Source organism: Eublepharis macularius, chromosome 3 (assembly GCF_028583425.1).
Source record: "Eublepharis macularius isolate TG4126 chromosome 3, MPM_Emac_v1.0, whole genome shotgun sequence".
In the NCBI taxonomy this organism is placed as follows: Eukaryota; Metazoa; Chordata; class Lepidosauria; order Squamata; family Eublepharidae; genus Eublepharis; species Eublepharis macularius.
Genome location: NC_072792.1, coordinates 94880414 through 94902913, shown reverse-complemented (window position 1 = coordinate 94902913; position 22500 = coordinate 94880414). Strand labels below are relative to the sequence as shown.

Genomic DNA, 22500 nt, shown 5'->3' with positions numbered 1-22500 from the left:
ACTCCACAAGACTTCAAGCAACTTCTGTGGCCTTCCATGCTGGGCTGTGCATTGAAGACATCTGCAAGGTGGCGGTGTAGTCTTTGACAACCTTTGTCGTGCACTATGCCTTAGATGTCATTTCAACAAAAGGTGCATCTGTAGGAAAAGCAGTGTTACATTCATTATTTTTTTGAGAGCATCACACAACCACTACCCTTCAGGGGTAAGTTAACTTGCTAGTCACCCATGTGGGACTACACTGTGACCATGAAGATGAACACATGGTTGGCACTTAGCTGTAACTGCTGTTTACCAGGTGGTCACGTGCAGTCACACCACCCTCCCTGTTGCCCAGATGTGAGCTCTGTTTCTTTCAGATGTGTTTTAATTGAGTTCTCTGCCAGAGGTGTTCTCCTTCCCCCTCAGCATGCTGGGGGAAAAAAGGAAAACCAGCATGCAATGTGGTCAGGGAGCTCCTTTGCACACCCTCTGGAGCTCTAGAAGTTTCCATCCATGGCAGGCCTGTGCACATATGCAGTCCCCATGTCAAAATGCACTTGTGACCACTTGAACTTCAGTTACAGGTAAGTGCAACTGTGTTTCCCCCTTCCATACAGGAACTCAACCCATGTACATGATATTTTCATGAACACATTCTTTCCAGTTTTCCCCTACTTTCATCTTTTCCCCCCTATTTTTATCATCCTCCCTGTCTCACATTTTAGACTGGGGCAGGGACTTGCTTTCTTGAACTCCGTAGAACATCATGCACACTGACTGTTCCATGTAATAAAAAAACCACTGATTCAGCTGAATGTAAACAAACTGGGCCTAAACTAATGGGATTTAGTGGGATAGCCATGTTAAGTCTGTGTCAACTAAAACAAGAACCCTATGGCATCTAAAAGATTTGTTTTGCAACACAAACAATTGCAGACTCAAGCTCTTTTTTAAAACGCTAAAGCTAAAGTTGTAAGGAGGGCCAACTGCTACCACTAGGTTGTTATGTAACTAGAAGTAAAGGAAGAAAAATACCAAAGTAATCTCTTTTCAACACAAGCATGGAGACCTCAGAGGGCTGGGAGTAGATTTCAAACACTTCCTCTTCAGTGATTCAGTAAATCTGTATCATAATTCTGTGTACATAATTATTACACCAAGCATGAATATAAAACTACTCACAATCCACTCTGTTTGTCCTCTGAATGACTCCAATACCACTGAAGATTTGGCTTGAATGAAAAACTTTCTGTTTCCTCTATAGGCCAGGTTGTTATATCCCCCTTTTCACCTTTGGAGAAAAGTATCTTACCTTTGCCCACCCCACCAATCACAGTTATCTGCCTGCCTTCAGCTTTTCCCCAGCTGCAGCAGGAGAGAGCAGAAGTTCCCAACAGAGACAATGGGAAGCTAGCAGCAATTGAGCTCTATTTGCAGCAGAGGTCGTATCCTAACAAGAAATCAGTTTTGTGCTAGAAGTTCTGCAGGACATTCCTTTTAAATGCCAACTCCCTCTTTCCCCCCTCCTTCTTTTAAACTGCCACAGAGTATACAGGCTGACGGCCTCCAGAGCTTTAGGCACTGTGAGCAAGCTCCAGGTTGCAGTGACTGTCTGGGTACTGGAATTGTTGAGTCATGATTTCAGGGGATTTGTACAGTATACAGGGATTTAAGTGAAAACAACTTTGTAGAAATGGTTTTACTGTATGATAAACTGTTTGCTTAAAATGTAATATTCTGAACTATTTAAATACACTCTGCTACAAATGTAATAGGGAAACAAGACAACAACAGTTTATCATTTGAGTATGTTTGTTCTGAAGCCAGGCAGGTGATAGCTACGGTTAGTAAGTTAGTTTTCGCAATAAAAATGAATGCCCATTTTAACAACAACAACATTTGATTTATATACGGCCCTTCAGGACAACTTAATGGCCACTCAGAGCGGTTTACAACGTATGCCATTATTATCCCCACAAAAAACACCCTGTGAGGTGAGTGGGGCTGAGAGCGCTCCAGGGAACTGTGACTTGCCCAATCTCACCCAGCTGGCTTCAAGTGGAGGAGTGGGGAATCAAACCCGGCTCTCCAGATTAGAGTCCTGCACTCTTAACCACTACACCAAACTGGCTTTTTAAGAGCTTTATAAAATAAAATATAAAAACGTTTAATAAAATCTAGTTTTTGAAAATGTCATCAAGAATAATTAAGTTATTTTTATTAGTGAGTAATAGGTTACATTTTGAAATGCTTACAAAAGTTTGATAATTTAGCTAGTTAAAGAAGTCAGCTTAAGGTTTTTTCGTATGTAAATTGGATGAAAGGCAGTGGCTTGGATTTAACCAAATGTTTCTTAGAGGAGATGGATTTCTGCTGATGAAGCACAACATTCTCATCTTCCTCCTGCTGCAGCCCCCCCCCCCCACACACACACAAAGGTGCTGTGATTGAGATGTCTGTATTAGAAAGCTGTGTCAGGTGGGATGATGGTTAAATAATAAATACTTTGTCGCTCCATTTTTAATGAAGAAATACTTTCAGTTTATTGAATCATATTTCTGCCACATCCTAAGAATTTATAACTTTATTAGCTGAGATATGACTGAAGTGGGTTCTAGATCATTAGGTGATAGAGATCACTTAGAATATTGGTTTAAGGAATGATCTGTTCTTGTAATCAAGGAATGTGTTTGGTCCACACAGTAATAAACAGACTGGAGTTACATGACAATTTATAACATGCACAGTAACTACCTCCTGAATATGTAGATTAGGCCCTAAGGGGAAAGCTATTTAGATGTTGGGGATCATACTTTCATCAGATAAAAACGTTGTGACCACCATGTGGTGACAGTTGGAATGTTGTAGTATTTTCATACCATAATTTTTGTAAGCTGCTCACCATTTGGATTCCCTCAGAGTGTGTAGGGAAGAATGTTTGCTGGTAGCAGAATGGCAACTCTTGATGCAGTTGTAATATTGGTTGTACTAAGTGGCTCTCAAACACTAGAATCCATAATATTTATATCTGCCTTGCTCACTCTAAGGCTTGGTTGCATAAGTTGCTGTTGTATCAAGTCAGCCGAAATTAATGGTGAATGGCTATAACACAGACCCAGAACTCATAGCACATTTCCAGAGATCCTGTTACAGTCATGACTGCTGACATTGATTAACTCTAATGTTTATGTGTTCACAGTGTTTACTGGTGGCTTCTCCCCCCCCTGCCCCCCCCACACAGGATGATATGAGATCTGAAGGAAGACGATGCATACAGGTAATTGTAGATTATGGATTATTTATAGGAAATGTTATTTTTAATTCTTTTCCTTATTTGCTCTATAGTAGCTTTCGTTAAGGCTGATTTGTAAATTGCTACTTTTTTGATTATCTGTAGTAAGTATAGTTTCCAGGTGAGGTTGCTTTTGTTACTGAAAATTAATGCATTGGATTTTTGATTAAAAAAACTATTGTATCGGTGGGTCTCTACTCTTTCTGCTTATTGTAATTTATATTTGAGTTATCAAAATAGGATTAAATTGATACAGTTGTATTAATATGGTAATTCGCTTCTTGAAAATGAATGGAAAAGATTACCTGAAATGTATTAGACTTCAATCGTCTTTTAGAAAAAGGCTTCATGCCAATACTATATATTTAATATAGTTTGAGATCATTTTAACATTGAATAATGGATCTTTGAGGGCACTAGGGGTAACTGTTAAACTTTCAGCAAACCTGTTTGACAAAAAATTACAGTTCCTGTATTCTTGGGGGAATATTTTAAGTATATATATTTTAGATGTGCCCTTAGTTCACCATTTAAAATTTTAAAATATTTATATCCTGCTTTACTCCTTCTTCCCATTTAAGGGAGCCCAAGAATGGTTTTCACGAAACAGCATGCAGCAAAATAGATATAACATGAGATAAGTAAAAACAGTTTAAAATTGTTAACACCAAACTGCCCATAGTTGCCAATACTCAAACAGTAATTGTGAATAATAAATATTAGCTTCTGTCAAAGGTCCTCCTGAATATTTATTTGCAGTGCTTCTTCCAAGTTTTACAGAATGGAAGCTTTCCTCATCTCTTCTGGAAGGTTCCAAAGGGTCAGTGCTGTTGCTGAAAATGCTTGAGACTGGGATTTGGCAGATATGATAGCCTTGGATAAGAAAGCAACTAGGAGAAGTTGCTGGAAGGTCCAAACAGGCACAGAGGTTCATATTACCTTTTAAGTATATGGTCAAGGAGAGCTTTAATGTTAAGCATCCAACACCTTGAATTGAACTCCCCTGGATGGTCTCCCAGAGTGGCCTCCTTTCACTCAGGAGGAAATAATAACTTTTATAGATCAGCTCAAATCAGGTAAAGCTCCTGGTCCAGATGCAATAATCCCAGAGGTGCTGAAAGCTGATCCAGAGTAGTGGGCCCCCCTGCTTGCTTCTATCTTCACTATGGTAGATAAGACTGGCCAGATGCCAGATGCCTGGACCAATGTGATAATTGTTCCCATTTATAAAAAGGGTTGTCATCTTAACCCCTCTAACTTCAGACCAATCAGCCTTCTATCCATTATTGGGAAACTATACGCTAAATTCTTGCAAATTAAGCTCAGCACCTGGATGTCATCTAGCAAAATATTAGGTCCAGAACAGGTGGGGTTTTGCCAGGGGAAGTCAGCTTTGGATAATTGTTTAGTCCTCGCTCATTTGATTAATAAATACACGAGTAGGAAAAGATCTAAACTGTACATTGCCTTTCTGGACCTTAAGGGGGCCTTTGACTCTGTCTCAAGAGAATTTCTCAGGGCAAAGCTCGAGGGGATGTCACTAGATAAGAGGTTATTATCTCTTTATCAAAAGACTTAATTCATCAACATCTTGCCAGGTCAGATGTTCTTCCTTTGGGAGACTCTCACCCAGGATTTTTATTAAGAAGGGGGTTAAGCAGGGGTGCATTTTAGCCCCCCATTTGTTTAATCTTTTTTTAAATGATCTTGCCCCTTTTTTGTCACTGGTTGATGGTCACAGTCCTAGACTTGGCTCCGTTTCTATCCCTTTGTTATTATATGCGGACGATGCAGTTCTTCTGTCTTCTTCCTGTGTTGGATTGAATTGTTTATTGAACCATTGCCTTGAATACTGTGTGACCAACAGACTGGAGTTGAACTATGAAAAATCTAAGGTATTGGTTCTTCTCAATTCCTGGAAACTGTATAACTGGATTGTCAATGGTAATAGACTTGAACAAGTTAAGCACTTTAAATACCTGGGTGTCTATTTCCAATCTAATGCTACTTGGACCTTCCACCGTAGGATGGCTATTAATACAGCCAAAATTAATGCTGCAGCAATACCTTGCTTTTATTTTTCTGATCGAGGTAACCAATATGTGCCTGCTGCTCTTAAAGCCTTCAATGCTAAAATTGGAGCTCAGTTATTGTACGGGCCCCCGCTCTGGATTGATGCTATTGACAATTCAGTTGAACGTGTTCAATCTAACTTTCTACGTAAGATCATGGGGGTTCCTATGTGTGTTCCATATGCTGCCTTATGCTTAGAGTGCGGTCAGAATCTGTGGGCCACCAAGGCATGGTTTCACACTATCAAATATTGGTTGAAACACCATTTTAATTCTGATCCCCCTAGTTATACGTATCATTTATTATCTGAATTTGCCAACTCTAGTTGGTCAGCCTGTATTGAAGCTAAAATAAGTTCCTTGAACTTACCTATAGAATCTTTATCCCTGCTATCTGAGTCTGAGGCCTTCTCAAAAATAAAATCCAGTCTTTTGGGATTAAGAGTTACAAACTCTCTATAATTCTGCTAATAGAACTTGTTCTCCCCTAAACTTGGGAATTGTCCCTAATGTAAGCTTCCCAGCAGTATACCTTTACCAACTCCTGGCTCCCAATTCACGTAGAGCCTTTTCTCTGGCCAGATTTAATGTTCTTCCTTCAGCCATTTTATCTGGCAGATTTCATGGGATTCCTTATTATAGCAGGTGTTGTCCTTGTTTGATGGGCTGTGTTGAAACTGTTTCCCATGTTTTTCTCCAGTGCTCTTTTTATCTGACACCATGCTAGGATCTTCTACATCCTATATTAGCCCAACTTTCAGAGTTTTCTGCTGGTTTTAAGGTTCAACCCAGATGGGGAAATAACTGAAATAGCAAAGTTTCTCTACAGTGCCATGGCTATACGCCCTGACAAGTAATATTATGTACTGGTTTTGCTGCACTGTTGCCCTGTTCCTATCTGTAATTTTAATCTAATTTTGTATGGAGTTTCTGTATTTAAAATTTTATATATGCCAATAAAGGCTTGCTTGCTTAAATTGAACTTGGAAACATACAGATGACCAATGGATCTCTTTTAAAATAATTGCAGTATTATTTTAATTGCATACTCGTCAATAGACGATGAATTATGTTCTGTACCAGTTGAACTTTACGGGCAGCTTTGCTCAGAGAACACTGCAAGTTTATAGAATCATAGAATCATAAGAGTTGGCAGGGGCCTCACAGACCATCTAGTCTAACCCCCTGCCCAATGCAGGAACAGCCTAAAGCGTTCTCTACAAGTATTCGTCCAGCTGCTCCTTGAAGACTGCCAATGAGGGGGAACACACCACATCCATAGGCAGCCAATTCCACTGTTGAATTACTCTTAATGTGAAGACGTTTTTCCTAATGTCCAGCCGGAACCTTCCCTCTTGTAGTTTAAACTTATTATTTCGAGTCCTATCCTGTGTTGCCAACAGGAACAGCTCCCTTCTCTTCCCTAAGTGATAGCTTTTTTTAAATACTTAAAGAGCGCAATCATGTCTCCTTTCAGTCTCCTCTTCTCCAAATAAGTCCCTCAGCCTTTCCTTGTAGGGCTTGGTCTCTGGGCCCCTGATCATCCTGGTTGCTCTTTTCTGTACCCATTCCAGTTTGTCCTTTTTTAACTGCACACAATACTCCAGGTGGGGCCTGTGATTTGGATGTTATGCCTTTGTTAATACACCCCAAGATTGCATACACCTTTTTTGCTGCTGCATCACACTGACTTCTCATATTTTGCTTCCTATCCACCTGTATCCCAAGATAATGTTCACATGCACTGCTACCCAAAAGTGTATCCCTCATGCATTATGCATGTTTTGCATTTTTGTTAACCCAAGTGGAGAACCTGGCACTTATTCACATCTTACTCAAATCTGCCCACTATTTCAGTGTGTTCAAATCCCGTTGAATTTATCCCTATGTTCAATGGTGTTTGCTGCTACTCCTAGTTTGGTGCCATCTACAAATTTAATGAGGAATTCTTTCACACCCGTGTCCAAATCATTTATAAAAATATTGAAAAGTGCTGGGCCCAGGACCGAGCCCTGTGGCACTTCACTGCACATCTCACTCCAGTCAGACTTGATGCCTCTTTGGGTGTGGTTCCCTATCCATCTAACCATCTTGGAGTCCAGACCACAGTCCTCTATCTTGCTCCCTCGTTTCAAGAACTTTTTCAAGAACTCGCCTTGTAGACTGCTCATCCGAAGGTGTATTCATTAATACAGTTCCTTCACAGAAAATCTCCACGAAGTTGACTCCTCGCAGAGAACAGCTGCAGGAGCAGTCTTCCTTCATCTACAAAGGAAATAAAAAACAGACAACAAGGTTCATGACATTTCAATGCATTTTGGCACTTCAGTACTTCTGAACATGTAGTTCAGAACATGATAGCTTGCTATCTCATTTGATGAGAGATAGGCATAGTACCATATGGTTTTCTATGTTTACTCTCAAACTGCAAAAGCTCGGCATTGCATTGGACTCTCTACTCCTATGTGATGAATTACATATCTTAAGAACAATTCAACTAAGACTTATGGAACATGAACTCCCAAGAGATGTTCCCCCTGCATCCCCCTGTCTGTTCAGCAGCCAACTTAGGCATATACCAAAGGCAAGGAATGATGCCACATTATCTCTCAGCTCTGGACATCCCATCTCAGCGCCGAATATTTACCTTAGCACGTTTAAACGCCTTTCCATCAATGGTGCTCTCTGGCAGGTTCAGGCAAGTACCCCTTCAAAACAGGATTTGTCCTTGCGAATTAGGAGTCCTCGACTCATTATCCTACATTATTCTAGAATGCCCTCTTTTTGGTCTGTTACGCAAACAATTTTTAACTGAATACCTTCAGTATAATAATTCTACTAAAGGAGGAATTTTAGTTTACCTTTTAGAAGATCGTAACCCTTGTGTTACTTTAAGTGTTGCAAAATTTCTAGCAGAGGTTTATAAAGTTAAATCCAAGCATATAGCCGCACCTGATTGCTGAATGTTTATTAATTGATTATTAACTGTTACTAATTGCTTGTTTATGCTTATGCTTCTGCCTATCCCTGTCTCTGATTGTCCCTATCTCTGATTGTAGACTATTATTATTTCTAATGCCAATAAAGGTGATTGATTGATTGATTGATTGATTGATTGATTGATTGATTGATTGATTGATTGATTGATTGATTGATTGATTGATTGATTGATTGATTGATTGATTGATTGGCACTTCAGTACTTCTTGGACTTACCTGTGATTTGGACTTATTTATGAAAGTCGCCTATATGGCATGATTTTTGTATTTATGACTCCTTTTTATATTTATTGTATTTATGACCTCATATTCTATATTTATTCACTTTGCATTTTAACACTTATGTAATTGTATTGAGGTCTAAATGGAAGAATTTGGCAACTGCTAACAAATAGGCATTTGTTTGTTAGTATATGTGTGTACTTTACACTTGACTTAAAGGATTCTTTAATGTTAATGTTATTTTTATATATTTTCATAAGCGAGATGGTTACAGTGGGAATTTCCTACGGGTTTTTCAGTATTTAACCGTAACTCTCTCAGTTTGTTTGATTTGTTTTGGTTCGTCAGATGCCTGCTGATTGATGCCCTTAATATCTGCTCTAGTATCTTCTCTGGGACAGAGGTCAGGCTGACTGGCCTGTAGTTCCCAGGATTGTCCTTTTTTCCCTTTCTTGAAGATTGGGATGACGTTTGTCCTCCTCCAGTCTTCTGACAAATCACTCGTCCTCCAAGAAGCCTGGAAGATGGTTGACAAAGGGTCTGCAAGCTCTTTTGAAAGTTCTTTAAGCACTTTTGTGTGCACTCCATCTGGTCCAGGGGATTTGTACTCATGCAGTGCAGCAAGGTGCTTCCCCACAACTTCACTGCCCATGTCACCCAGCAGCCCCAAACCCATGCTTTGCCTATTACCATCTCTAGGTGGGCCTGTTCTCTTCTTCAGGGAGAAAACGAAGGCACAGTAGGCATTGAGCCTTTCTGTTTTTCCATTTTCACTCAGCACTTGGGTATCACCCTCTTCACCTTCTGTGTGATCCTGATGTTTCTGAATAACATGTTTTTGTTGTGGCAAGTACCCCCTGGCCAGTCTCAGCTCATTCTGAGCTTTGGCCTCTTGATGGCTGCCTTGCAGTGCCTAGCTATCCCTAGATACACTTCTTTGGATGCATTTCCTTTCTTCTATTTCTTGAACATCGCCTTTTCTTTCCTTAGCTCATCACAGAGCTCTCTGTTCATCCATAGTGGCATCTTAGATCCTGTACTGCATTTCTGTCCTGCTGGAATGGTGATAGATTGATCCTGCAAGAGATCCTTCACTCGCTCCTTTCCCCTCCAGTATTCTTGTTCATGCAATAACTCTCATCATATCTCTTAAGTTTATTAAAGTTTGCCTTATGAAAATCTAACTTGTGTGTTTGGTTATGAACTCCCTTGGTACCCCCACAGCAAAAGGAATTCTAAGAGGATGTGATCACTTCTCCTTAAGGTTCCTACCACCTTTACCCTGTCAACCGACTCTTTCTTGTTGGTTAATATCAAGTCCAGTGTGGCTGAGCCCCTTGTCACTTCCTCCAGCGACAAAGGAAGTTGTCGGTGTGGAAGTATTTTTTTGATGTCCTATTAAGCTGCTCACAGAGGGCAGAATCCACCTCATCTCCTTGGTCAGGCAGTCTGTAACAGTCCCCGACCACAATACTGCTCATACTTCCCTCCCTTATCTTCACACAGTTACTGAAATATGGATCAAAATGGCAAAATACACTATGGTCTAGAAGAAAAAGACAGTTTTCAAGTTACATGCAGTTGGGGAAAAGCAATATTTACAATTGTGTTGACCTGATTTTTGAAGTTAATGTTGACCTTTACTTTATCATACTACAAATAAGCATGCCATCTGAGACATCTCTTTAAACCCCACTTGTAATATTCTTAAAAACTGTCATACATCTTCTGTTGCATAATTTAAATCTGGTTAAAACAAAATTGTATCTATTCCAATAAACTCCCCAATAAACTCCACCCTCCTTTGGAGGGCAAGAAGGGGGGAGGGCTATCATCCTCTGAGTTTTTCCCTTTTTGCAGGCCACCAGTGCAAAATATCACTGGCATTGATTGTATGTTCATTCAATTGAGGTCTTAAGGATAGATTATGCTCGCTTGTTTACAGGCTGCCTAGTTCCTCAGTGGCCAACTTTTCTGAGTTGGTGGAAGTTCTCTCAGGCATGGTGCTGGGCTCACTTAGCTTGATTGTTTTGTGGAACTTGAACATTCCTTTTGAGGATGCCAACACAGGATTTTATATCTTTCTTGGTTGGTATCCTCAAATTTCTCTTAAATTGCAATGGCCCAACACATAAAAGAGGTCACACCCTGGAATTAATCTTTTGTTCTGGATCTGGAACATTGTTCTACCTCAGAGGCTAATGGATGCTCCTAGATTCCAAAATGCTTTGGGTGATTTTAGGATTCCAAACACATGCTCCGTTGAGGCTATGCTGGAAGCTTGGAACATGAAGATCCTAGAAGCTATTGACAAGTTTTCTCCTTGTCAACCTATCCCATGGTTTATGCTGGTGGAAAATTCATACTGAATCCAAAACAGCATGTTATAGAACTTGGTGGAAGACCTATAAAGAAATGGATCAAGATGGGTAGCTGTGTTAGTCTGTCTGTAGCAGCAGAAAAGAGCAAGACTTCAGTAGTACCTATAAGACTAAAAAAAATTGTGGTAGGGTATAAGCTTTTGTGAGTCAGAGCTCACTTCTTCAGATGCCTGTAGCTCATACCTTACTGCAAATTTTGTTAGTCTTATAGGTGCTACTGGACTGTTACTCTTTTCTACTATGAAGAAGTGGTGACAGTTGCAAAGAAGTAGTACTTCTGTGCATTCTTTGCAGATATTGGCCATCCCATCTGTTTAAGGTATCTTGGCATATATTGACTCATCATCTGAGTCTTTATTGTCTCAGGAATCAGTTGTGATGCCTTTGTAAAGTTTTTGTTGACAAACTCAAATACTTAAATGCAGGGCTTTTTTCTGGGAAAAGAGGTGGGGTGGGACTCCCTGACACCATATGCGTGTGCGCGCTCCCAGGACCTTGCAATGATGTCACTTCTGGGAATGCTCCCGCGATGACAGAAAGACTTCACACTACTAGATTACCATATTAAACCATCATTTTTGAAATCTGAAGCAAGCTGGCAGCCCTTATGCTAGCACAAATCTGTTACCTACAATTCTCTGGTGGTTTGGGGGGGGGGGGCTGGGCTACATTGTCAAATCAAATCTGAGTTTAGTAAAGTTATCACCTGCCTGGTTATTTAGAAAGCAAGGCAAAGCAAGTCTATTCAGCAGTAAGTTCAATTTTATTCAGTGGGGCTTACTCCCAGGAAAGTGTTCTTTAGAGCACAGACTTAGTCACTGCAAATAAAAAGGTCTGCAAGAAAAACAAGTTAATCCCAAAATCTATCAAATCATATAATTCGTATTAAAATTAATGCCCTAAAGCCAGACTTTAAATAAAACTACAAGTATATTATCTTTCCATATGTCTGCTTAGGTGTTTATAGGCATCATACTGGGGGGATAGCTGTTCGCAATGAAGAAAGATAATTTGAGATATTTGGAACACAGACTTAAGTCAGAAGAGCAAGCTGAAGATATTTATTCCCTGCATTTCTCTCCAGTGGGAAACCATATCATCTTACAGCGTTCTTCTTATCATCACAACAACCCTGTAAGGTAGGTTAGGATCAGAAAGAGTGATGATGATAATGGGAGAGCAGGATGCTTAACACATTCACTAAAACTGATTAAATAATATAATGTTCTTGTACTTTTTAAATGAAAGCCAGTTTCCACGTAACAAAAGCACACTAGGCTTGGTAATTGGGGTGATGCAGTTTCTCCTTCAAGCATGGGCCGGTGGGACCTTCATGGCACCTTCCCCCCAGCCTACCTTCAAGACACTTTTCCCCCACCCTACCTTCAAGGCACCCTCAGCAGCCCTCCTGGGCAGCACAGAGCGGGCACAGGCTGGGTGGTGCGGCTATGGGCCAGCAGGCAACTCAGCCAGGGCCGCATGTGCAGCTGCACATGTCCTGTAGACCTTCTCGGTAGCACAGATTAGGTGTTACTACAGGCTGTGGATCAGATGGCTCATGCCTGCACACGCCCCTCACAGCACTCTCAGGGGTGGGGAACAAGAGTGGTCAGTTGGCAAAGTCGTGTGTCTGCCAGCAGCCCTTTCCTGCCCCCAGCCAGCCTACAGAGAGATGCCATCTTGGTGGGCCATCTCTTGGTGGGCCAGCTAGCATTTAAAGGGCCCTTTCCATGCCGTGGAAGTGGCAGCGAAAGGGCCCTCTCCCCTTAGCTGTCCCGCAAGGAGATGCCATCTCCCGGTGGGCCAGCTGGCATTTAAAGGGCCCTTTTCTTGTCGTGGAAGTGGCAGTGAAAGAGCTCTTTCCTGCCCTCAGCTGGCCCGCCGGGAACTGCCATCTCCCCCACAGGCCGATTGGTATTTAAAGGGCGCTTTTGCTGCTGGTTCTGCAGTAGGGACACAGCCCTTTCATGCTGTCAGTGTGCAGACCCAACTGAGTCGGACCTGTCGCTGCGCCTGACTGGCCCCGCAGCCCACACCGCCTTGGAAGGTGTGGAGCGGGCGCACACAGCCCCCACTGGGCTGTGGCCTGCCTCACTGACGTGCCGGCAGGGTTTAAGTGCCCCCTTCCTCGCTGCTGTGATAAGGTGAAGAACGGGGCATTGTCTGGTGGGGACTTCCACAGGCAGCTGATCCCAGCCAGCTGGGTTGAAGTGCTCCCTTCCCTGCCTCTTCACAGCAGCGGAGAATGGGACATTTCAACCCTAGGATCAGCTCTCTGACAGGGGTTTCTGCAGGCAGCTGATCCCAGTTGGCCGAGTTGAAGTGCTCCCTTCCCCGCCGCTGTGAAGTGGTGGGGAACGGGGCTTTTCAACCCCAGGATCAGCTGGCTGGTGGGGAGTACTGCGGGCAGCTGATCCCAGCCAACTAGGTTGAATTGCTCCCTTCCCTGCCACTGCAAAGCTTCTGGGAATGGGGCATTTCAACCCCGGGATCAGCTGTCTGGCAGGGACTTCCACAGGCAGCAGAACCCAGCCGGCAGGGTTGAAGTGCTCCCTTTCCCCACACTGCTGTGAAGCAATGGGGAACGGGGCATTTCAACCCCAGGATCAGTTGGCTGGCGGGGACTTCCCCACTAGGCAACAGATCCAAGCCGGTGGGACTCTCCAAAGTGATCACGGCCCACGTGATCTCTTTGGAGAGTTACCGGAACGCTGTCCTGCTGCATTCCAGATGAAAAAAACCCATTCTTAAATGTAAAATGAATCAGACAGAAAAAATATCTAACACATCATCTGGTCTGTTTATGGATCATTTTGACGTAGTTATTTGGCTGGATGTTGACAGGATCTTGGGATCTGTGAAGGCCACCACTTGTCTTCTGGATCGTTTTCAGACATGATTGCTGCAATCTTGTAAGGGCCATATAAATGAATCGTTGCTATCATAAATCAATCACTGATTCTGGGCACTTTCCCTCAGCTACCAAAAGAGGCAGTCATCTGTCCCATGCTTAAAAAAAGAAAAGCAATGTGGCAGAAAAGCAATGTGGCGAATTATTGACCTGTCTCTAATTTCTGGGCAAGATAATTAAGAGAGCAGTGGTGGACCAATTTCAGGCCTTCTTGGATAACTCATGTGCTCTGGATACTTCGCAGCTGGGCTTCAGGCCAAACTGTGGTGTTGCTTGTAAAGTTAGTTGATAATCTCCATCTGAATGTAGACACAGGCCATGCCACTTTATTGCTCCTCTTGGATTTATCTTATGCTTTTGATGCTATCATGTTGAACTGTTTGTAGGCAAAAGTAGGTATTGGAAGATATGCTTTGGATTGGTGTAAATTGTTCCTTATGGACTGGACTCAGAGGTTTACCGTTGGAGGCCAATTTCAATCAGTGTGGGATTTGTCCTGTGGTGTTCCACAGGGTGCAGTCTTATCCCTCATGCTATTCAAACTCTGTGTAAAACCTTAGGAGAAATCATTTGTAGTTTTGGAATTGGATGCCGTCAATATGCTGACGACCCACAGCTCTGTCCAAATCTCCTGGGGATGCAGTAGAAGTCTAAAGCCAGTGCTGACTGTTGTTGTTATATGGCTAAGAGTGAACAAATTGAAACCCTGACAAAATGGTGGTAATGCTGTTTGGAAAGCCTGTGGCTTTAGTTTGGATTCAGCTGACTCTTGGAGACTTGGTCAAGAGCCTAGAGATTAAACTTAATATTCATTAAGTTAATGCACCTGCAAAAACAGCTTTCTGCCTAGAAGACGACCCTTTGCCTTATCTGTGCAGATCTGGCCACCTTAATTCATGCTATGGCTACGTTGAGAATGGACTACTGTGTAATACATTCTGTATAGTTGTCTCCTCAAAATCAACTTGTAAGCTACAGTTAGTGCAAAATGGTGTAGCTTGGTTATTATCAGGGACTAGGTGGTGCATGCATATTACACCCTTTCTGCAGTCACTTCACTGGCTGCCTGTTAGTTACCCAGTAAAATTCAAAATACCAGCTATTACATACAAAGCCCTTCATGACATTGGTCCATGTGTCCTCCTATGACCTGCCACAACAGCTTCGCTTATCTGAACAGGCCTTCTACAGGTGCCACACCACACATGGGCTAGATCACCAGCTGCCCGTGCATGTGTATTCTTTGTAGTGGCACACACTCTGTAGAATGGCCTTCCTGAGGAGATCAGGAAGCCTCCCACACTTCTGGCTTTCTTCAAATTATGTAAAACAACTGTTCAGGAGAGCAATTTAATAAGGAATAGGGGTGCATTATGATTGTGGAGGATGTTTCAATAGAGAGAACAGGACTGTGGTTTAGACTACTAATATTTATTATCTATTGCTATATGTTATCTTGCTCTCCATTATAATTCTGCTTACATAAAACCATTTTTGCATTATTATGTTATGTTCATGCCTTGTTTCAGATTTCTGCAATCCTAGTCCTGTTATATCATTAAATGTCTCCTTATCCTATTGATTCTATTGACTTATATTATGCAATCCATCTTGAGTCTCTGTGAGAAAGGCAGACAATAAATAACATAAATGGTAATATTTTATATTCTCTCCCTCTATCTTTCTTCTTTACTTGAAAATGTAAAGAAAACAGTATGATGTTGCTAATGTGACCCACATAAAGATTGCCGTGCATTCTTGTTGTGCCTCATGACCCAACCAATTGAAGAGCAGTAGTTTATAATGTATGGAAGTATGATCTGCAGAGTCTAGTAATCTGTGTTTCTTTCAATTGTTATATATAATAATTTCTTGTATAGTGTAGAATTATAAATATTGGCATAATTTTTGTCTTGACAAATAGACACTTGGGAGAAATTATAGTATCTTTCTCTGAAGGTCAGTCTGTGAAAGTATTTAATATATATTATTTATTTATAATCCACCTTTGTCACTGAGATTGATTACATGGTGTATGACAATGTAATCAAATAGTGAGAGAGATCTTATAAACAATGAAATAGATTACAGAAATCGAAAACTGTAAAAAGGTATTAGAATGATACATCAAGTGATACAGAAAATGGAATTACAAAAGTAGAAAATAATGCAGTAAGAGCAGGGTAATAATACAACAAACAGATAATATATACCATTCTCCCGTGGTCAAGTGGGTCAGTCTTGACTGATGGGAAGTAGCTCCTCCTCTGTAACAGGGTTGGTTGAATCAGACGATCCCTGATGGGAGGGCTCTTCATTTGCCACTGTGGCAAATGTCAATTACAGACAAGTGGGTCCTGGAAACAGTATCCAGGGGCTGGAGTTTCAGACCAGACCCCCAAACCACATTGTTCACATACAGAGGAACCTCATGGAGACGAAACATCTTCAGATAAAGAAGGCAGTTCAACACCTGTTAACAATAAGGGCCATAGAATCAGTACCAACACCTTACTGGAACAAGGGGGTGTAGTCACTATTTTTCATTGTACCGAAGAAAAATGGGGATGTCAGAGCAATTCTGGATCTGCGTTGGCTGAATCAGTTCATCACATCACGCAAATTCAAGATGGAAACGTTGAGATCGATCATAGGGGCCATCCTGAAAGGGGACTTCTTAGCCTCCATAGATCTCTCGGAGGCCTATCTGCATCAGGGAAGCGCACAGGCGGTATCTACGCTCCACCTACAGTGAAGAAGACTGTCAATACAAAGCCCTACCCTTTGGACTCAAATCCTCGCCCAGAGTATTCACGAAGGTTCTGGTGATGCTGATTGCATTTCTCAGATTACAGGAAATTGCACTGTTTCCTTATCTGGACGATGTTCTCATAAAAAAACCCACCCTGACGATGGGGGTGGAAGCAATTCAGACAACCATAAAATGCCTGGACACTCACGGGTTCATGATCAACAAGGAAAAGAGCAGCCTCATGCCCACACAGAGGATCAACTACTTAGGGGTAATGATAGATACGGTCAGAGACAAGATCTTCATATCAGAAGACAACAAAAGACAGTATCATTAATAAGAGCAGTCCAGAAAGAAAAAGAGGTGGGGGTGATGCAATTGGCCAAACTACAAGGAATGATGGTATCCTGTCAGGATACTTTAACATGGTCCAGATTTCATACTCGTCCATTACAGAGACTGCTAAGACCCTATCAGAGGGTCATAGCACGCAAGGGACACAGACGCATACGGATACCAGAGTCGAGTTGATGGATGGCACCATACAAATTCAAGGACGGGGTTCCCCTCAAAGAACTAGAAAGGATAGTAATGACAACAGACGCAAGTCTGACAGGATGGGGAGCACATGCAAAAGGCAAAATGGTCTTTTGCATAGTCAATGGAGGAAAGAGGAATCAGCATAAACTGGTTAGAACTAAGGGCCATCAGGAACGGACTAGGGGAACTCTGGAAGGTGATGGTAGGACACCACGTATTATTACAGACAGACAACACAACGGCGAAAGCTTACTGAACAGGCAAGGAGGAAACAGATACAGGAAACTGAACGTCGAGGCAAGGGAGCTCATGCTCTGAACAGCGGAATATAAGATCAATAAAGGCAATACATGTGACAGGCGTACAGTACACAGTAGCGGACTGGCTGAGCAGGAACAGAGTAGATCAGGTGGAATAGACACTGAATCAGAAGGTTTTCAACCAGGTGTGCTTGCGATACGGGAAACTGGAAGTGGATCTGTTTGCTTCAGCACAGAACGCACAGTTACCGAGGTTCTTTCCCAGGCAAAAAGAACAGGCGTAATGCTGTCCCTGATCCATCTACTCAAAGTGGCTGTAGACACCTTTCCCCCCAATGAACTTTTCCTAAATGAAATGTACATGTTTTATACCTTGCAAATCGGCTTTGTTCTGTCTGTGTAGAAGCTTAAAGCCCGTCTTACATCCAACCTGTGTAATATCTTCTCTCTTTTATGTTTGGGGTTACTACAGAAGGAAGGTAAAACTATGTCCTCACCTCTATGGAAAATCGAATTCACCTTTGGCATGAAGGTCGGGTCCAGTCTAAGCACAACCTATGTAGCTGATGTAGCCACCCCTCTCAAAGAGTGAGCTGTGATCCTTTCTGGGGGTGTCAATTGTCTAGCCTTATATGTGGGTTCTTCCCACAGAACTTCTTCATCAACAGCATCATATTGCTCCTCCTGCCCGGTGCTGTGCTGATACTGAGACTCTGCATCATGCATTGCATTTCCTCAGTTCAGTTCATGTTCCCTACTGTGAGCCTCAAGAGCCGTCATGTTTGCTCCATCAAAAAGCTAAATTTCTTGACTTTTTTCTACAGCCCTTTGTGAAAGAAATGAAATCTTATATCTGAGACACTAGAGCTTTAATTAACACCTTGGAAGGCATGGTATCGCCGGCTGAAGCTATGTCTATTACATTGGATGTGGTCTCCTTATACACCAATATCCCCCATGAGGGGGCATTAGAGACAGCTATTTCCTAAATTTAAGACCTTCATTATGGCCACCAACAGAATTTCTTTTATCTCTATTATTTATTTATTTAATCATATTTATATTCCGCCCTCCCCGCAAGCAGGCTCAGGGCGGATAACAGCATTAAAAATATTAGAGATAATGTTCAACAAAAACTACTTCAGATTTCAAAAAAAAAATTCTTTCAAGTACATGGAGTGGCTATGGGCGGCTCAGTTGCACCTAGTGTCGCAAATCTATATATGGGTCTACTTGAGAGTAAATTTTACTGTAACCCTAATGCGAATCCGTATTTTTTAACATAATTTTTAAATGCTTTATTGATTATTTGTTTCTTATTACTATTAATAAGGATATAGTAATGGATCTGTGTCATTGAATGAACACAATCATCCCAATATTCAATTCACATGGACCATCAGTGAGGTTGCCATTAATTATCTGGATGTGATTATTTTTCAGACAGCTGAGGGTACTCTAGGATTTAGACCATTTCATAAGGAGACAGATCGAAATGCCTACTTGCATTTTCAATCCTTTCATCCCATCCACTTAATGTTGAAATTTACCTTATAGCCAATTTTTGAGAGGCTGTGTTTGAATTCTACTCGGGTAGAGGATTTCAGGACTAACAGCGATTGGAGAAGGATTTTTTGAATAAGGGGTATCCCCTTTCTATTGTAAGGAGCTGTAAAACACGGGCAGAAGATAGGGACAGATGAGACATTTTGAAAGATAGACGGTGTGGAAGGACAGATTGACTTTCGCATTGGATTACTCTTTTAGTTAACCCTATCAGGAAAGTGATACTCAAATATTGGCCTTTAATTCAGGATTTACTGGACTGTCAGAATCCACCCTGTATAGCCTTACGTAGAACCAAGAGCTTCCAAGATTGGCTGATACATTCAGACTTGCGAGAGTAGGTTCCCATTAGAGGTTTACCTAGGGGCCATCATAAATGTGCAAATTGTTCTACTTGCTAATGATAATGCCCATTTCAAGAAAAGAACTTGGGCTTACCTTTATAGAATTTCACTAATTGCAATACAAATGATGTAGTGTATTTAATTTGATGTCCATGCAATAAATTGTATATTGGAAATACTAGACCCATTAAAATACGTATACAGGAACACCTTTCAAGGATTCATTGTAAGATTACAGACACTCCCTTAGTTGAACATTACTTACAGGCAAAACATGGAGAGAGAGATTTATGCTACACAATTGTTCATGTTAGCAAACAGAAAAGATGCAGATTTTATATGGAAGGAGCTAAATCAAAAGGAAACATAATGGCTCTTCAGACTTAACACCATTAGCCTGTATGGTCTTAATATAAATATGGATTTATCATCATATTTATGAGGGTGCTCAGTTTAGTATCACTAGCTCTTTAAGAATTACAGTGTACTTACCTTTAAAATGGAGATCTAAGCATTCTGTAATACACGCTCAAAATGGAGGACGGCTGCTGATTGTGTTTGTAATATATTGACTGCTGTAGTTGTGAGTATACATTTATGACAGTATTTTTAATTTAAATGAATTTTATATTATGTATTATCTATTTTCGAATGTTTTTTTTATTCAAAAGCTTATATTAACAAGCAAAGTCTGTAAATATTATCTTTTTTTTTTAGAAAATTTTTATTAGGTGAGAATATTAATATACAACTTTCAAATAGCATCTCATTATCCTTTCCCCCACCCTTTCCCTCCCCCCCCTTTTCCAAGACATCCAACAGCTTTCCAACCTTATAGCCTAATCTATTCCCAATCTGTCCCCTTTTTCTGTAACTCATTATCTCATGTTTACTTACTCTTTTATTCAACTAAGCCCTATCTATTAACTTCAAAAATATTGTTATAAATATTCCCCACCTTTGGGATGGGGAAGGTTCTCCCCACCACTGCACCTGTTAATTTGTTTTATTATTTGTATATTGATTTTAGTTTTGTTTTTATCAATTTTAACTGTTCACCGCCCAGAGCCCCTGGGATGGGCGGTATATAAATTGAATAAATAATAATAATAATAATAATAATAAACTTAAAATCTATTATCTATTACTTTATATTAGCTCCACATATATTTAAATTTAAACTAACAGTCGGATAAAATATCTACTTTAGTAATTCTAACAATATCTATTAACTCTAAGTCCACTTGCATTTGGGCTAACAATTAGCTAAAACTTCACTTTATATGGTAAAGACTCTCTCTCTTCTAATAACAAATCCATTCTAATAATTTTCAAATTACCATAATTCCCCCTTTATGTCCCACTTCTTTTCTAAATATGTTTTCAATCTTCCCCAAAAATTCCGCTGGATTCTGATCTCTCAGCTTCCTTGTCATTTTATCCATTTCCGCCATGTACAGCAATTTATGCATCCAATCTTTATTAGTTGGTATTTCTTGCACCTTCCATTTTTGCGCATATAAAAGTCTTGCTGCCATCGTCATATAAAATAGTAATGTTCGTTATTTAGTAGGAACATCTTCCATGCTTAAGTTCAATAGCAATAGTTCTGGGTGGTTCTTTATTTGAATCTGCAATATCTCATTTATTACTTCTATAATATCTCCCCAGAACTGTCTGGCTATTTCACATGTCCACCACATATGATACAATGATCTTTCATGCTTTTTACATTTCCAGCATTTATCTGACATGTTAGCATTTCCAAGCGCAATCTTCTTTGCCGTTAAATACCATCTATAGATCATTTTATAAACATTCTCTTTAATACTCGTACAAGTTGAAATCTTCAGTGTAGTTTTCCATAAATATTCCCATGATTCAATTGTTATTTCTTTATGACAATTAATTGCCCACTTCACCATCTGTACTTTGACCGTCTCATCCTCTGTATACCACTTCAAAAGTATTTTATAAATCTTAGATATCTTCTTTTTGCTTTCTTGTAGTATAGTCTCTTCCAACTCTGAGTTTTCCCATTTAATTCCTTCTTTTGAACAATCCGAATTATAAAGGTCTCTGATCTGTCTATATTGGAACCATGCGTAACAAGAAGATAACTCTTCCTCCGATTTAATTCTTATCATTTTCTGTTCCATAATCAATATCTCTTTATATGGTAAACATTGTTCTTCGTTGTAGATAGCTCTCGGATCAGTCACTTCAAACGGTACCACCCAAGAGGGGATGCCTTCACCCAGATATTTTTTATATTTTTTCCAGATCGTGAAGAGGCTCCTTCTGATATAATGATGCAAAAACATAGAATCAGCTTTTATTTTATCCTGCCACAAGTAGGCATGCCATCCGAACAGCTTCTTATAACCTTCCAATGTTAAGAGCTTACAATCTTTCAGTGACATCCGCTCTTTTAACCAAACTAAACATATTGCTTCGTGGTATAGTCTAATATTTGGCAACTGCAGTCCACCTCTTTCTTTAGCGTCACACAAAACTTTCATTTTTACTCGTGGTTTCTTGCCTGCCCACACAAAGTCAGAGATCTTCCTCTTGCCCAGCAATCAACAACGAAAACCAAGAGGGAAGAGACTTCCTCAGAAAAGCTACACCAAACGAACTACAAAGGAAGCACGCCAAGAATTATATTGCCCTATGTACAAATATACAATAAAGATTACAACAATTGGTGCAATAACAATTGGATACAATAATCATAGGAGCAAGAAAAGTTCCATCATGTTTCTTCAAACATTCAACAGGTAAGTGGTAATCACGTCGCTGTTAATGCATAATGTCCCAAAGTCCATGGGAGCTGGTTGAAGGCATCCAGGAACGCTGAGTGGCAACGAGCTTGCCGGTCCAATTCGATTTGGCTCGTTTCAGGATGAATCCTTCATCAGGCCACCAACTGTTTCAACATGATCTTAAGACGTGAAAGTAACCAACCAAGTACAGATTCAATGCAAAGTCCATTGAATCTGTACTTGGTTGGTTACTTTCACGTCTTAAGATCATGTTGAAACAGTTGGTGGCCTGATGAAGGATTCATCCTGAAACGAGCCAAATCGAATTGGACCGGCAAGCTCGTTGCCACTCAGCGTTCCTGGATGCCTTCAACCAGCTCCCATGGACTTTGGGACATTATGCATTAACAGCGA

The 22500-nt window shown here is 40.7% G+C and overlaps 1 protein-coding gene across 2 annotated transcripts in view; it reads left to right on the top strand.

The window, feature by feature from the left end:
* DYRK1A (dual specificity tyrosine phosphorylation regulated kinase 1A) overlaps positions 1-22500 on the top strand; it is a 291221-nt gene that overhangs the window by 92418 nt on the left and 176303 nt on the right. For both annotated transcript variants that reach the window (XM_054973646.1, XM_054973645.1), the window contains one exon: positions 3182-3259. In XM_054973646.1, the coding sequence (XP_054829621.1) occupies positions 3250-3259 (10 nt within the window). In that variant the 5' untranslated portion in view covers positions 3182-3249. The remainder of the gene's footprint in view (positions 1-3181; positions 3260-22500) is intronic.